The 17,686-nt window shown below is 49.1% G+C and overlaps 1 protein-coding gene across 23 annotated transcripts in view; it reads left to right on the top strand.

Moving 5' to 3' along the window:
• Positions 1-17,686, top strand: part of IKZF1 (IKAROS family zinc finger 1) — an 89,427-nt gene that overhangs the window by 10,891 nt on the left and 60,850 nt on the right. For 20 of the 23 annotated variants that reach the window (XM_074341044.1, XM_019731590.2, XM_074341043.1 and 17 more), the window contains exons 2-3: positions 4,610-4,663; positions 12,279-12,398. In XM_074341044.1, coding sequence (XP_074197145.1) covers positions 4,610-4,663; positions 12,279-12,398 — 174 coding nt within the window. The remainder of the gene's footprint in view (positions 1-4,609; positions 4,664-12,278; positions 12,399-17,686) is intronic. The other 3 variants (XM_074341049.1, XM_074341050.1, XM_074341053.1) reach the window with 1 other exon arrangement.

Here is a 17,686-nt window from a genome sequence, read left to right as displayed (position 1 = left end):
ACATCCCAATATGCACGTCATTATTACTGACTATTTGTCGTCATGCTGTACGTGGCATTTGTTTTTTGGGGGAAAAAACCCACAGTGTAGTTGTTTAAACCTCAGAGAATGAAGGTTTTTCCAAGCTTGTAGCAGTGCTGTGTGCTCCAGGAAGGGGCAGATTTGCGTGACTGTCAGCAGTTCATGGCAGCCAGTCTGGGACGATGTCCTCGGTTCTTTAATAGCCATGGATTTGGGGGGTTTGCAAAGGAATTAGGTTGTGGTTTTTGACAGGTGTCTTTTACTTTTGACTTCATTAATCCAGACTCACCTTTACAGAATTCTGGGAGCTCCCCACTATTTCCGAGCAAATTACTGGGGAGCGAGGTGTTTATGGTGGATTCACGAACACGGCACATGAGGAGGCGAGGGGGCACCTGAGGCCCTCACCAGCCCTTCCCCCGACAGTAGCCCTCGTGGCTCTTTGGCTCATGGAGATGTCTGGGGCCACTAGCTCACTCGCAGGCAGAAAAGAGAGCGAGGTCACCTCTTCTGCAGTCTTGCTGGACTCCTCCCTCGGAAGTCACGACTGCCCAGGGCTGTTGGCTGTTTCTCCCCAGGAGACAGCCAGGTCCAGTCCCTCAAGGGTGTGGAAGGAGGAAAGAAAGGCAGGGTCAGGGAGGGTGTTTCCACAAAGTCCCACTGTGCCCAAGGGAAGCTCCTCTACAGGGTCCAACGCAGGCCAGAAGTTTGGGGTTCCCAGGTCTGGCCCCTGGGGAACGGGACAGCTGTGGGGCTGCTCTGCCCCTGCTTCTCATGCCGTTTGCTTCATCTCCAACACCCTCTGTTTTCTTAAGTCAGCTCTATGCCAACCGCATTGAACTGCAGCTAGGAAAGTCCTGTGGGACCCTGTTGATCCGAAAGACCAGAGAGAGACAGAGAGAGAGGGAGGGAGACAGGCAAAGACAGAGAGAAACTACAGACTTGCAGATCAGTGCCCCATCCGGACTAGAAGTGACAACAGGCTGCACTCTCCTAGGGGGACAGCCATCCATGCTCTGTCACACTGGCCTTCACTTATCTCTGCATCTGTTTCCCCTTGTGCAGGATAGAGAACAGATTGCCTCAAAGAAACAATAAACGCATCCATGTTGATCAAACCGCACAGGGGACAATCGCGGTGTTGCTGGGTTTTCTGCCATCCATAGGTTGTTTGGGTTTTCCCTGCAGAGTAGAAAATGACAGTGTGTTTCTTCTGTGAAATAGTTATTCTCTGCGGCGTCTCCCTTCACAGCCCTGCTGGTCTTGGGTTTCCTTTAGGTGAAGGTTAGCAAAAACAAGTTGTTAGTGCAGTTTTGTGATTGCTCCTCTTTCTGCCAGAATTCCTTTACAGCTGAGACGGTGTGGAGGTGGGTTCTGTCTTCTGCGTGGCACTGGGCGCTGCTTTCCAGTGGGAGAAGAAGGTCCAGCAAGCCCTGCCTAAAAATAAACACAGAGCTGGTTGTGCGGGTGTTAGCGGGGGTGGGATGGTACTTCACTGTCCTCTGAGACCCCCAGGGCTGCCCCCGTAAGCCTGGCCTTGGATCGGCCCATTTCCTCTCCCTCAAGCAAGTTCCTACTGTTGGATTAGTCTTTTGGCCTTTGCCTAAAAGTAAAGTCACTTTTTCAAAAAAAAAAAAAAAAAAAAAAAATTCACTATTTTTTCATCCCAAGAGATGCAAATTTGGAGTTTGGGGAAGTTTGAGGGAACTTGTGGAGTCACCCACTGTGTGATGTCAGAGGACCAGGCCACAGGATTCGTGGGGCCCAGTGCAGACTGGAAAGGTGCGTCCTCTTCCTCAGTTATTCAGAATGTCAGAGTGGTGGGAACCAGCAAACATTCGTCCAGGCGGGGGCCTCTCAGCAGGCCACAGGCCCCTGCAGCAGGCGGGGGAGCGTGTGCTTGAGAATGGCAGTGGGGCTGATGGCCTGGCGAGGATCCCTGTGGGGCGTGTGTGTGTGCGTGTGTGTGTGTGTGTGTGTGCGTGTGTGTGTGTGTGTGCGTGTGTGTTGGGGGCGGGGGGGGGTTGGATTCAGACATTTAGTGACAATGGAAACAGGCCTATTGACACAAATCCAGAGTCCCCTGGCTGAGTGTGGTTAGCTCTGTAACACACCCACTGTCCTGTGTGCGGTCGGCTGCTGCGGCTGGGCTGTTCCAGGAAGGTGCGCTCACCCATCCCCCCTGGGGACACACGGGACCCAAGTGCAAGGAGACTGCCCAGGGCGAGGGCTTTCCCGCTGAGCAGACCTGATCTGGGCATCAGCCATGGCACAGAGCACGTTTTCTCCCTCACGACGCGTCCTCGCAACCCTGCACCTGGATGGACTGAAGTTAATCAGTGTCTCCTTGGTGCCCGTGGTCGGCCCCTGACAGCAAACCTGGAGGGTCCCCCTAAGGCACCCTGGCTGGCAGGGCGCTCCCCCAGTACTGAATAGTGGGGGGCCATCAGCTGGGCTTTGGAAAACATTTTGTTTCTTTTAGCTGGAAATAACTTGTGAATAGGGCACTGGTTCAGTAACTTCCTGCAGCTGAGTATTGCCTGGTCAACAAAGATGCTGATGCATGTTTGTAAAACCAAAAGACACCTGTAATGTTAAATGGAAAACACCTTTCACAGCAGTGTATTTGAGATGTTTAGCATCCTATTTTTTTCTGAAAAGCTCTGTGTGTGTGCATACACACACACACACACACACACACACACGGAAAAACATTTGGTAGTCCTAAGTGCTGGCTATTATGGGTATTTTCCTGCCTTTATTAAAAAAAGAGGTTGTAAAAAACATCACTGACGTAGCAAAAAAGTTCAAAGTCAACAGTATAAAAATGCTGTGTTAGGGGAGTATTGGTCGTCGCGAGACTAGTTCTGCCACCCATCTCTCCAGTCAGTACGGGGACGGTTAAGAACTGCTCTGTGACATGCCACAATAAAATCCCACCCTTGTGTTCAGAAAAGTGAATCTCACGTTAATTCTGCACAGTAATTACAAAGGCTTTTCTCATTTGAGTCTGTCTTGTTTATAATTGTTTGGATAGTTTGGGAAGAATCGCAGATTTTGCCGTTTTTGTGGTAAACACATGTGAGATTGTGGACACGTGGTGCCCTGTGAGGCCGGGCGCCGGCCCCGTTTGCTCCGGGGGCTGGGTTGTCTGGCATGGCTGCTGGTGGCCCTCGGGCCCAGGGCTGAAGCACTGGGGGGCCATGCAGCCTTTTCCCTTCTGTGCGCACCAGCGGTGCCCCTCGTCCACAGTCTTGGAAACTCACGTCACAACCCACACTCATTCAGTGGCTTTCAGAAATAGGTGAAACCCCCCCCATCCAGAAAAGGTAACTGTCATTCATGTCTTCTTCATAACTAGTCCTGATATAACTGAAACTGGAAATATATCTTCCAGACGTGCCATCCATAGTACATACAGCCTGTACCTGCACAGTTGTCAGCCTGGTTGGAGAGGGTGGGTCCCCTGAACCCTCCAGCTGTGGCCAGGTCTCTGCTGAAAACAGGCTGCACAGCTCAGATCCACACTTCTGAACTGAAGCACAGAGGTGCCCCCCTCCCCAGAAAAAAAGGGACCCGATTTATATTCAACCAGCAGGCCCAGTTTGCTGGTTAGGAAGGCGTCTCTTCTGAAGGTGGTCCAACAGAGCATACATGAGCAGAATTGTTGAGGTCACTTTCAGCTGTCACCTACCAGGGACACCTGAGACCTCCCAGGTGCAGGCCAGGACCCCAAGTGCCAAACTCAGCGCCCTTTTTCTTCCTGCCCCACAGATGCCGACCTCTCCCTGGTGTCGGTGGCGGCTGGCAATGCAGCCTGTGGGACTGCCACCCAAGGGCAGCTCTTCCCGCTTGGTTTCCTCTTTAAACCAGCCAAGGAGCCAGCCATCTGTCAGCAAAACAGGAAGGTCCGGGCCCTGTCCCGGCCTCGTCATGCTGTGTCCTGGCTTCACTTCTCCCTGTGTAAGAGCAGGGCGAGGTCTGAGGCAAGGGCCCTGAAAGAGCGGGACAAAGCGGCAGCGTCCGCGTGGCCCCGCTGCTGGGCTGGAGGTGTATTCATTATTGATGGAAGGCGTGCACGGGCTGCTCAGATATGCAGCCTGCCTGGGTAAATGAGACATTCTTCAGCAAATTGCTTCGTGGTTTGATTGCTGATTGTACGCATGTCACCAAGCTGACTCAAGGCTCATCGATGCATGCTCAGTAAATTAGAAAGAACATAACTATGGATCAGCCAAGAGAATGAATTCTATGCCTACAATGACCCAGGGCCATTTAATTTTCTGCTTAATTTTGTTGCAGTCAGTTTGCATTTTGGGTTATTATGCAGTAGGAAATTAACAATAAATAACAAATTTGGTCCTCCTGTGCTGGTAATGATATTTTTATAAATCTTTGTAATGCTGTTTTTTAAAGCATCAAGGTCTGTGCCATTCTGATACTCCAGCAAGTATGTGAGGAGGAAAACGTATTCTTCTTGGTAGATAACCTTGTTGTTAAATGCACAGGGCTTCTTTATCTCGTGCACGCTCTCTCGTATCTTATTAGTACTTTGCTTTAAACTAAAGTCCCTTCCTCTCTTTCTCAGATAACCTGAGGACAATGGACGCTGATGAGGGTCAAGACATGTCCCAAGTTTCAGGTGAGATCCTTGTGAGATGCAGCACGGGCCTCAGACGCCACGGTTGTGTCCGGGGAAGGGCGAGGGGTTGTAGTGCAGAAGGAAAGACCAAGGCTGAATTTGGGTCGGTGTTTAATGTCAACTCTTAGAAGTGATTCCAGTTGGAGAACCTGAACAGAAAATCTCCACGTTCAAATTAGGTTTATTGTTAAATCTGAGAGCAACTTGGAAAGGACTCAATATAGGTGGTGCTCTTGGGGGGTGAGGTGACTGATTATCTTCTCTAGACCCCGAACACATGCCAGTGATGGTGTTTAAAAGAGAGAAGAGAGAGGGGGTGGACAGAGGGGGGGGCGAGAGAGAAACAGAGAGGAAGGAAGGAAGGAAGGAAGGAAGGTAGGAAGGAAGGAAGGAAGGAAAAAAAAAGAAAAGAAAAAGAACGAGGCAGAGAAGGAGAAAGTAGCTTGGAAAATGTAGATTTGTGGGCACAGTTCAGAATATCTGTTAAGCGTAAAAACATTGGTTCCCTTCACTATATGTTTATTTCAAGCCATATTGGACGCAGCTCATTTCATCGTAGGAGACCCAGGAAGTGGAGCAATAAGTAGGGAGAGTAGGCGTGAGGGTGGATCCCAGAACGTCCCATTGGGTGACACTGGGGAAGATGGACCACCAGCCAGTCCAGTGCGGTCTGCTCAGCTCCCTTGTTCCCAGGCCAGGAAGCCCACCTCTGTCTGCCCTGTACCTGGAGGGCACAGCAGCAGACACAGCCTCCAGGATGTTCAGTGTCTCCTATTTTATAGCCTCACAGGCTCATGGTCAACCCCAGGGTGGCCTCCATGGGACAATGGCCCATCCTTGTCCTCTGGGCTTGGCCGGCCTGCAAGCACTGGTTTCCAAGTTGTTCTTGAATTCTACCTCTCGGTCTAAGCCAGTCCTCATGACAGTGACCAGGACCAAGGTGGCAGCTGCCCTTCTTGGTGGCTGCTCTGAGGTGCAGGAGAGGACGCCCACGTCTGCCCGACTGGAGATGGATTTCCTGCACACCGCAGGCATTTCCTCCACCTCTGTGCCAGCTACCCCGTCACTTAGAACGTTTGGAGTTGAACTCTCCAGGCTGTAAAGAACCGAGGGCTAGCTTTTCAAGTGTGGCTTTCGGGTGTTTGATGTACAGCTGGTGGAAGTGAAAACTGGTCAGCCAGCGTGGCCTCATCTCTGTAAACTAGAGTGAATTGAAGGAGTTACCCCAAGAGATACACCGTCACATGTGCACAGTGTTTAAGCAGACATCACTGCAGCATCGGACGGGCGTTGGGAAACGGCGGTCTGTCCCTGCACCTTGTTCCTGAAGCTCTTGACGGTGAGGGTGATGTGAACACACTAGTGTGGAAGGACGGCCGAGGCATGTGCAGACGTGAACCGGTGTGCGATCTGCGGTGAAAACAAGTCACGCAAACACACACACACGCGTCCTCCATGGCTGTGTGTAGACTTAGGAAAATTCTGGAGTAATAGTTATTAAATCCATACTTCCTCTTGGAAGACTGGTGACAGAAGGAAGGGGTGGGTTGTGGAGGCAGAAGCGGGAAACTGCTTTTTCACCTTCTACCTTTCAGCATGATTTGAATTAATTCCCTTCAGCACATACTTGGTTTCTTAAACAGAAGCACCAGCACAACAAAACTGCAAATGAACACAAAAAGCTTTGGCTCCTTGAGGCCTGCCATGCAGCCTGGCTGGGGTCGTAACTGCTGGGAGAGGAAGTCCAAAGGGAAGGGGGCCCACCCTTCAGGATGGCACTGCGGCTGGAGGTGATTAAAACGTCAAAAAACCACGATGCTAAAAATCCCAAAGGCACACGAAGACCCTTTCACTGCTTCTGCTCTTCGCTTGCTTTCCCCGGGGTGGTGGTCTCTAAGTGGGCATCGTGCTTGATGACGCATGTGAAGAGGGGATGGCGCCTGTGGTCAGTGGAGTCTGCACTCAGGTCCCAAAGTCCAGGCTGAAAGGCCAGCCTAGGGCGCATCTCTGGAATGTCTTATGTGAGGAACAGCCGTCAGTGCGCTCACCTCTTATCATGGTAACAAAAATGGCAAGAGCCTCATTTTCCTCTCATAGTTTTCCTTCCCTGAATGTTATGCTAACCACTCCATTTGTCCTGAATGTTGACTGGCTGGTCTTGGGGAGTGGGGACCTCAAGACACAAGACTGCCTGAAAAAGGAGACTCTTTGGGTTGAAAAGATTTAAGCTTTGGTGAAACTCAGATTGTATACACCTAGCAAAGGACATACTTCTTCTAAAACACTCGCCGTCCCTTTGGGTTGAACTTGGAGCTTTCTATGCGGTGATTAGAGCATTTAGAACCACGCTGTTCTTACTAGACATAGAAAGGGTGCCTTTTCTAATTCTTGCTGCTTCTCCAATGAAACCCAGTCACCTCACTTTTAATTTTTCATTTCTAAAATTGAGGAACGCAGCAGTTAGCTTTGGAATAGGGACGTACACTCACCCAACAGAGGTGGATGTTCTTGATACAAAATCTGAAGAATACGTTACCGAATTATCCTCTTTTCCCATAAAATTATTCAATGTTATCTTCTGTCCACAGGAAAGAAAGAAAAAATAGATTTTTCTAAGTTGAACCCTATGAAATTACCATTTTCGTAGGTTAAAGAAAAAAGATGTTCCAATATCAGCAATTCCATAGGGGTCAGCCTGTTCCATGTAGACTACTCAGCTGGAAAACAGAGAAATTCTTAACAGCTGACTTGTTGAAACCACCTGCTCTTTTTTCCCTGGGTTTCTCCTAAATGTGGGCTGAGCCCAGGTTCACAGTGTCTTGTGGATAGCAGACACCCAGTAAACATGCAGTGCCTTGTACCCATGGTTGGGACAGTGGTATTGAATAGGCCTGGAGGAGAGTCCGTCTACAGCCAGCTGTCCCTCCTTTGGGGCACTCCTCATTCATGCTCTTGGTAAGGTGCTTTTCTTTTTCTCTTTCTTCTTCAGCACTCTTTCCAGAATCTGCTTCATGGGTATTTTTGTTTTGGTGTCTAAGGGAAGAGTCAGCCTGTGGGAGCGTGAGGGATGGGAGCATCGACAGACCTGTATCAGCCCTTCTCTGCCCCAGCGATGGGACCTGAGACAGTGGTCCTTGCCTCCTGGGATACTGCAGTGTCATCTGCAAAATGAGGGACTGGAGCCAGTTGGTTGAGTTCCCTTGGGCTCCGACGACCCCAGGGCTAGATCGGATGTTTTCTTATGGTATTTGTGATGTTTGCTGGGACATGGAAACAAGAAACAGGCTCTGCGGACATACGCAGTCTGCTTAGGGAAATGTGGCTCATCTACTGAAGTAGCCATAGAAATAATAATCCGACGAGTACATCAGATGCACTGAGTACTTTACACGTAGCGTGGTTCTCATTTCAGCTTTGCAAAAACCCAGTGGTAAACATACACGCACCACCTTCAATTGGCAGGGAGCTGAGAGTCCGAGAATTTCAGTAACTGACCAGAAGCCCCTCCATAGGGAACCAGGCATGCGTTGGGGGTAAGCCCAGTTCAGATGCTGGAGCGCCAACTTCTCCAGGCTTCCATAGACTTGGAAGTTTATTTAACCCCAGGAATTATGTTCAGCTGCGTAATTTTATGTAATAAAAATGCATGCATTTGGGAGACCAAGAATCACAAAACTTTGTTGGGTGAAGTATAGCCTACTTGAGAAATTCTTTGCTTGTTGCTGATAAGCAAAATATACAATTTTCTCATCTAATTTGCCTCCAAACACTTCTCACAGGTAATGCTTTATTTGAAACACAGGCAGTAGGTTAATTAAATATAAATTGGTAACAAGTTTCTTTCATTTTTCTAACTAAGGGAAATTATATTGTCCCTCCTAAATTATTTCCTTCAAATACTTGATTTCTTGCTGCCTACACTTCTGTGTGTCTGTGTGTCATTCCCATGCCCTTAGGGGAAATACAGATGCATGCTGCTACACATACCTTATGTTTCTATAGCACGTTACAGTCTACAAAATGATCCCCTAAGCTTTGTTAGCAAATTAACATTCCCACGCATTATTGTTATTTTATCCTCACAACAACCTGTGAGCTAAGCCAAAATCATGGTTTTTAGCCTCATTTTACTCTTGAAGGAGTGTGAAAGAGGTGACTCATTCCATGTTCCCATCAGTCTCAGAATTGGTGAAGCACTACCATGTTTCCCCGAAAATAAGACCGGGTCTTATATTAATTTTTGCTCCAAAGATGCATTCGGGTGTCTGTTGAGGGGATGTCATCCTGAAAAACCATGCTAGGGCTTATTTTCCAGTTAGGACTTATTTTCGGGGAAACACGGTATGTAGTCAGAACTGTATCCCAGGTCAGCTCACTTGCAGTCACAGTGTGTTAATATTTGCGATGTGCCAACTTGACTTAATGACTTTATCTTTGGAACTTTTGTCATCTTTCTGTGGTTTTGCACTTTAAGTGGTCCACTGGGCAACGTTGTTTAAAATCCACACATACAGGTATTTTTGCCTATCACGAAGGTTTCCGTGAAGTGGTAAATAATCATGGTGGAAACCTCCAGCAGAGAAAGCATCCTGGGTCACTGAGTGAAAGGCTCGTGGGCACCACTGATGTCTCAGCAGCCAGTGCTCGGGCTTCGGGGGCTTTTAGGCAAATCAGATGGATGACTTTTAAAGTATCACTGAGTGAAGGCCAGGCGAGGCGAAGCGCAGCAGAGCCCTTGGAGGGCACGGGAAGCGCTCTGATCTCCCAGTTCTGACTTGTTACCAAGGCCACTGTACACGCGGAGACTAATGTTTCATTTGCCTGCTCCCCAGGGGTTCCTTCACGCAGGGGGCGCCTAGCGATCAATCTGGCCCACAGATCTTAGAATCATGATCCCCACTGTTTGCATTATTCCTTTTCCTCCCCCACTTAGAACACAATGGAAGTGTTGAGCTGGAAGGTGAGGGCCCTGGAAGGACAGCCGGCGCTCAGGTCAGTGCTGGAGCCCGACCAGGCAGAGGAAGCACCTCTGTTATTCTGGGGCCTTAACAAGTTGTAGTTGGTCTTGTTCCCTAATGAAACGATTGCTCCAATATGCTTTTCAAAAGCAATCAAGGCGTATTTGGGTGGATATTAGCATGAATTGAGCAGAGAGAGGATGTGCCTTCTTGGTATGTCCTGATGCTTCATGGTCCCTCACCCTTTGGTTCCAGCCCTGAGATCCAAACGGGTCCCAGCGTGCTCGAACGGGTCACGGAGTGCTCCAAAGGCATCACGGGGAGGACCATAATAAGAAAATGGGTTCATAAAGCTGAGTTTCTCAACCTCTCACTCCCACCCCCCAATCATGGCAGCAGGGTAATCACAAAGACACACAGGCACACCCCACACTCTGCACATTTCATCATCTGGCCAGTTTGCTAGACCCGCGGTCCCAGCTGTCTGTCCGGTGGGGGTTCCACAGGGGACTTTGACAGAGCAAGTGGCCTGGGTCTCTGATCATCCAGCCTCCCCACCATGCAGTGTCCCCACTTTACACTGAAGTTTTCTTAAGGTTATTCTTACCAAAAAAAAAGATTGACCACTTCCCCGAAGCCCTCAAAGTTTGGAAACCATTACTCTAGAGAGTCCTAAGAAAGAGCCAAATGGCTCACATACCTCTTGCATTCTTGTATCTAGAGTTTTCCCCATTTATAAAACAGGTGAAAAATAACAGACATTTAGCTCTTGTCACTTCTAAGTCTCCTATTTAGGACAATGAAAATAGTGATATATGCACAGCTACCAGGCTTTAGTGTGACACCAGCACGTTTGATCAATTTCTCTCTGGCCTTTTGTTTTTCCCTGGGAAACTCTCATAATGATGCCCAACATTAACTGTTCATCTTGTATTGGCTAGCCAAATAAACCCGTAATGCTCCTTCTGAAAACAGGCCAATTGTGGTCATCGCCGCTAAGCTGGAATGTTCCACGGGGACGTGTTTCCTAGAAAATGCCCGTGCAGGTTCCACTGTAAATGATCCCAGAAGGGTTGTGTCACTTGATGGGGATACTTGCTCTGGTCTTGCCCGTCTTCTGTCTGTCGGTGTTGCTCTTGCAGGTGGTTTATTCAAAGAAACAATAGCCTCCCACATTCCACCTATCGCATGGTTTTCTGGCCGCGTCAACCCTTCGCTCATCATCAGTGCACACGCCCACGTGGCCAGCCCCACTGGCAAACAGGCAGCGCCAGTCTGGTGCTTGTCTAGCCCCCTTCCTGTAGGGTCTGAATCCCAACTGGTCTCTGCAGAAGCTCAGAAGTTTACTGTGCTTCCAATTAGGGCCTTGCCAGCTGTTTCTTGGAGGTAGTTTAGGTCTCCTAATTCAATTTTAAGCTAGGTCTTATAGGTTGTTAGAAGAAACAGGAGTTTCAGTTTCAAAAGAAAAAGAACGTTTTCCTACCAGCCGTGGCTTCCCAGTGTTGCATTCTGGGAGCTGGGGTGAGTTCCCACTGCTGCAACCTCTGACTAAACTCAACTTGAATTCTTCACTCAGAACAGATACAGGCACCTTGAAAAGCCCTGTTTTATTTGGTAAACCCTACTTTGTGGTTGTGTGGATTACATTTTATTTTCATGATTCAGAGAATTCCTGGTGGCAGACTTTCTGTGTATGCGAGAAGGGAACCCTGGTCGTTCTCTTCCCAAGCTTCCCTCGCCTCCCAACTTGACTCAAATCAGGCAGCTGCCAAAGTATTTCCTGACAAGAAAGGAACAGACCCGAGATGTGGAGCTCTGAGCGGGATGCCCAGCCTGCTGACCGTAAAACAAGCTCCTGTGCGGTGTGGTGACGCGGGCCGGCGTGGAGGGTAAACTGGAACAACCTTCCGGGAAAACAGATCGGCACACGCACGGGGAGCCTCAAACACCCAGCACAAAACTCCTGGGGAATCACACTGTGGTGATTAAAAGAACGCGCGTGAAGGTTCCCCATGCAGAAGTTCACCACAGGGTGGTTTAATAAAAAGAAATGAAAACAGTGTAAGTTCAAAGATACAAACCGGATTTAAATAGATCCTAGTGTCCCACGCACTGGAGTATTATTACACAGGCGTCACAAGGCAAAAGTGTTCATGAGAGCGTCTAAAAGACAGTTTATTTTGATGAAGAATGTGTATCACCAATATTATGATAATATTAGGTTGGTGCAAAAGTAATTGCGGTTTAAAAAGTTAAAAATAATTGTGAAAACCGCAATTACTTTTGCACCAACCTAATACATAAACATGCGTGTATGTGTCCACACACATGCCATGATTTCAATAGTGCTAATCTCTAGGATTGCAGGTGATTTATAGACATATTTTTCCTTTTGCACATCTACGTTCTCTCATTGTTTGGTGTGGCAATGATATTCTTTTATAAAATGGAAAACAGATTTTAACCCCCACAGAGAAGCATTAACTCCATTCAGTAACTGCCTCCTCATGCTGTCCTCCCAAGCCAAGCGAAGGCGAGGCCCAGCACCTTGGGTCCCCGTGCTGGCCCGTCCCCAGTGACCACTGCCCTCAGGACTGACCACCGTCCTCAGCAGTGACCGTGTCCCCAGAACCTCAAGCTGCTCTTTGTCTTCTCAGGGAAGGAAAGTCCGCCAGTAAGTGACACTGCAGACGACGGCGATGAACCCATGCCTGTCCCCGAAGACCTTTCCACCACGTCTGGAGGACAGCAGAACTCCAAGAGTGAGAGAGGCGTGGGTGAGTTGGGTCGCCTGTGAGCCCGCGCTCACACAGTCTGTTCCTATGAGACCTTTGTTTCTCTGTCCTTTCAAACACAGTGACTAGGTGACGTGAGTCCTTTTCTCTGCTCTTTCCCCTTAGCCACCATGCTGAGGAAATTCAGAATAAAGATCAGCAGGGTGGGGCCCTCTTGTCTGAAGGAGGATAGACACTCACGGGGAAATACAGCTGTGAAACACACGTGTGGGGCCAACGGGCAGAGCTGAGGGGTGCCCCGCCATGGGCAGGCACTTCACCAGCTCTGTCCTCTGACCTCAGTTCTCTGCAGGAACACCCGAGTTTATGGACTGTAGATAGTGAAAATTATGCATTGATGGGTGAGGGCAGCAGGGCTATTGATTTTTAGAGCTTTGGGTTAGAAGGAGCAAATCTGGCCATTTGATTTTACCCCTCTCATCTCTATTTCTTAAATGTCAAATTTAACTGAAAATAGAAAATTTGATAGGTAGAAAATTTTAAATGTTAAAAATCAATCTAGGTGGTCTCAGTCAGCATGTGTTTACGTACCGTTACCTGCCTTTTCCATAAGTGGGTTTGTGTCTGCAGTCTCTCCCCTGGCTAAGTGACGCACAGGCTACAGCTCACGTTTACAAAACTGACACAGTAAGAAAACAGACACAGAGAAAGAAGTTCGGTGAATTAACTAAGCTCAAATAGCAGAGTCAGAATTAGACTCAATTTCTGACTCACAGTCTAGTTTTTACTTCATTATGCTGTGTTCTCATGAGCTAAGAAATCAACAGTTCTTGAAATACCTATTTTTCAAAGGAAAAAAAAGACCTGATATTGAAAGCCACTTATAAGCACCAAAAGATACCACGAAGGGTACCCAGGTAGAAATGAGTCAGAATGGGTACACAGGTGGGCCGGCGGCATAAGCCCCTGCAGCCCAGAAGGCAGCGTCTGTGGCCGTCGCAGGGTATGACAGCACGCGACCTGTGTGCAGGGCGTGCTGATGTAATAGCTGTAGCATGTGTTGTGTTTTCATGTGTCGTAGAAACCAAGTAGACTCTGGGTACAGTGGTTCTTTTTTTGTTGTTTTGTTATACAACTAACTGTACCTACAGATAAGGGTAGTGACTAAAGCCATTTGATGTAGACGAGCCAGGAAAACAAGAGCATTTCTGAGTTCTGTCTGCCTGTTAGAAAAGGGCGTGTATGTTGGAGAAGAGGTGGAAGAGAAGCATTTGGGGATCTTCTGCTCTGTTCTGCACACATCACAACAGGGTGTCCCAAGTTGGGACACAGAAGAGCTTTATTGTAGTTGACGCATTTATTTTTAAGGTTGTCTCCTGTTTATTGCAAGTGATGCTACTTAATCATGTACCCTATTGCTACACAGGTTCCTCTCAAATTCAAAGATAAATAAGCCATGGTGCATATATGTGATAAAGATTTGCAAAGCTGGCATATGAATAGCTAATGTTGGGGTGACCCTATATTGTCTCATTTGTTTGGACCTGGGGCAACCTGTGAGATGGGTCCTGTCGTCTGCACTGTTCACATCAACAAACAGATGCTCATAACTCACCAGGGACACAGAGTGAGGGGCTCAGGGACCCAGGGCCAGAAGACACTCTATTGATATCTATCCAGGAACTACTGGCGTGAGCTAGGACTCTGAGGAGCATTACGAGAAAACCTGGGAGCTGTCCCTCAAGTCCTCTGCAGCCTGGGAGCCAGAGTCGCCATGACGTCCCTTAGGGAACTGAAAGTCAGGCGGATTCCTGGAGAGTAGAGGACAGAGCACAGGTATAGGTAACAAATCATGTCAGAAATGCCTTCACAATACTCTAAATACGTCTCCCTTTATGAACATCAGATTACTGACTTGCCCCCAGTAAGAGGTCACCAGCCGCTGCTGGGGCTTCTGACTGTTCCCAGACTGCGTCCTCTTGGTGAGGGTTTGAGCTCCAGGCACTAAAAGGCACCCCTGCGGCTGTGGCTGTGGCAGGGGGTGGGGGGCTGGCCTGTGTTCCCCGTGGTCTTCTCCCACTGCTCCGTTGCTCTGTGCGATGTGATTTTGAGTCTACTTTCTCCTTTCCGTATAAAGTGTGTTAAAACATGAATTTTAGAGTTGTAAAATTCAAAACACTGGAAAAGCCTCTTTGTTAGTTTGTAACTGTTGGTTGATGTCGCCGTCTGGGCACCATTTGAAGTGGGCGCTGGGACACTGTTTTGGAGAGCAAGCACTCTTACGCAGCCTGGAGGCCAAAGTTGCCAGGAAGCCGAGAACGTGCAGAAACACAGGCGACACTGGGGCACGGGAGAGAGGAGAGGCTTGAGGAGAAAAGTTAGTGAGTGGAGGACCCAGCATAGCAGACGGTAGAAAGAGGCGTCAAGGAAGTCAACACTCTTCCCAGCACCTAAGTTTTAGAAACTGTCCTTTGTGATTTTTGATGGGAGTCAGCATGTGTGGTGACAGGTACCTCATTGCATACTTAACTGTAACATGTAGCACGAAGCCAATGAAGTATGGAGCTAGCAGCAGGAGACAATGTAAGAAGATAGGGAATCAGTAAATGAAAAGGAGAGGAAATGCATCTGAGGCCATATTTCACCATCCTGGGAAGAAGTCAGAGAGCAAAGCAGTGTCAGAAGACAAACAACAGGAAGCGAGAAGCAGTCCCGCCCTCGCAGAAGTAGTGAAGCAGGAAGAGGAAGTGCCCCTGGGACTCAGGCCGCGGGCCGGGGGGCGGGGCTGGCAGAGGGGGCGGAGATGCACTTTACATGGAAGAGCCAAGTCCCAGCCCCTCTCTGGCCATGCCTCTCTGAGCCTCAGTTTCCTCATTTTAAAGTGGTGAAAAATGGCAACAAAATACACCCGACAGAATGGCTTCGAGGGTTACATGGAAAAAATGTAAACATGCTTTGCTGATGTCAGAATAAGAAAGACATAAAGTAAAAAGGGCGGTGAAAGGCAGAAAAAGATTGCAACTTGTGCCAAACAGATATTTTATGAAAGGGGTAAAGGAACCTCGTGAAGCTTCACTTGAGAGAAGGGAAAGAGAAAGTAGGTAACACGTGTAGCTCTGAGCATGGAGGAGGAATTTATTAATTAAAAAAAATAAATCCATAGAATAAGCACATTGAAAAAGCGCCAAGAAGAGAAAGACGGAGTTACTTAGAAGAGGGCAAGGCCAAGAGGGAGACTCCTGAGAGGGGCTGACCACCAGGCCCCAGACGGAGCCAGGAGTGCTCCGTACTTCTGTTGAAATATCAGGGAGAGATGGTGAGGGGCCAGCAGGTGGGAAAAGGTAGGAAAATATTTGCTAATAATAGGCCACTGGAGCGTCTGGTTTAGAAAGAGACACAGAATGCTTCTGAAAAGCTATGAGCTAGATACAAATCTCCTCTCAAGCAGGAGAACACCCCATCGCAATGAACAAATTGGTGGGAAATGGAGCAATTAGCCCCCTAAGACAGGGAAGCAGTGTTCATCCTGAGAGGTGGGTCATTCCCGGAATGAGAGAGGTTAACGGTCACCGCCTCCTGGTTTTGCCCACTGTTGAAGGAACATCTCCAGGACTGTGAAGAAATATGGTCGCCTGGATTTAAAGAGAAGGAAAAAGATGTGGGAAAACACGTCCAGGCGACAGCCCTTACTTGGCCCCATTTTCTTCTAGGTCTGAAGAAGAGGGAGCAGTTGGAAGGATTTAAGTTAGACACAAAGACAGCCTCCTGGAAACGAGGGAATTAGTCATCAGAATGGCCGTTTCATGAGATGGTCGCTGGTTCTTCTGAAGTGGTCTCTTTAAAAATGAGAGAAGGCTCACCTCTCTGAAGTGGTTGTGTACGAAACTGCTTAAAGCAGAGGTTGTCCTCAGTGACCTCCTAAGGCAGCCCCAGATTTCCTCAGTCAGCCGTGGCGCCCATTCTAGAAAAGTGGCAAACGGCTCAAGCTTTCTGCTGACGTCTGTTGGCCAGGGGCTCTTAAAAGTGGCTCCTGGGGAATATCAGGAATGGTGTGTAAAGGACAGATAGGTACTGTGCATAAAAACCCCACACCTTATTGCTTTTCCTCCTTTAGTCAATAATCCTCACATTTCCTGCTTCTGTAGAGCACGTGTTTTGCCCATCACTACCTCACCCTCCCTTTGCCAGTATGGGGCTCATGTCCCAACATTGAGCAAGGACCTTAAAGCTACCTACTTGTGACACCCAGGCCGGAGGTGAGTCCCATTCCAAGAGGAGGGGCTGTGGCTGTGGCTGGGGGGGGGGGGTCCAGACACAGGACAGGCTACAGATCCAGGGGGCCCCACCCACCCCCTGAATGGAGGTGGGGTCCTCCTGGGGCTTTGGTGGCTGGAGCAGAGGGCGGAAGGAGAGAGCAGAGGTAGGAAGGATTAGGGTCAGGAAACCCAGCTGGCCACCCTGAGAAAGCTGAGCACTTAGAGTAGAAGCAGCGGGAAGAGCAGGGCGGAAGGTCGGTGATGCTGCTGCGGACGGAACTGGGGGGCAGGTTCACACGGCACAGAGGGCGGGTGAGGCCGCGGGAGGCAGCGGCGGAGGCCCTGCGGACTGGACAGGGTCCGCCACGTGGAGGGGCCACGCCAATGGTCGGGGATGGCCTGAGCTTTACTAGTTCCTCCCACGCGGAGGGACATGTGAGGGTTGGCGCGCGTTGGAATATCGGCGGTAACGTCTGCCTTCTGGAATGTGCAGCCTTGGTCACACGTCCCTGACCGCCCGAGTTGGGAGGTGACACCCTCCTTCCATCACTGTAGGTCGTGTCTCACAGGCGGCAGGTACTTAGAGCAAGGTGGCGTCTCCAAGCTGAATGAGGTCACCTTGGGCTTCCCTCTGAATAGTTTGACCAGGGTTTCATGCACCCTGGCAAAAATGGAAAGAAAAAGAAAAGTAGAGGGAAAAAAATCTTGTTTATTTTCCCTTATAGGGATTCCAGGAAAATGATTAAATGCGTAAAAATCACTTTCTTTTTTAGTCCATCCCTTCAAAGTCAAACTCCACGCACTCAGCCATGAGCTCGAGGACTGACGTGGGAATTGGAAGGGGATCCATGTATTTTTAATTGGCTGTCCCCGTGCCACACCTCACCATCCTTGTCAGGTTCTCGGTGGGACAGCAAGACAGTGCTGGGGCGCGGGAGGGCACTAAGCCTCCACAGCCTGCGGGGAGGTGCTGGAGGGTTTTCCACGATGGAAAGAGAAGCGGTGGGGCCTGGTCGGCTTGGAGATCGGGCAGCCTGCTTTGAGTACGGATGCGAAGCCCGCTTATCTAATCAG

The sequence above is a fragment of the Rhinolophus sinicus genome, linkage group LG09, assembly GCF_036562045.2.
Source record: "Rhinolophus sinicus isolate RSC01 linkage group LG09, ASM3656204v1, whole genome shotgun sequence".
Taxonomy (NCBI): domain Eukaryota; kingdom Metazoa; phylum Chordata; class Mammalia; order Chiroptera; family Rhinolophidae; genus Rhinolophus; species Rhinolophus sinicus.
Note: the sequence above shows the minus strand (reverse complement) of the source record. Positions and strands in the feature narration are given on the sequence as shown.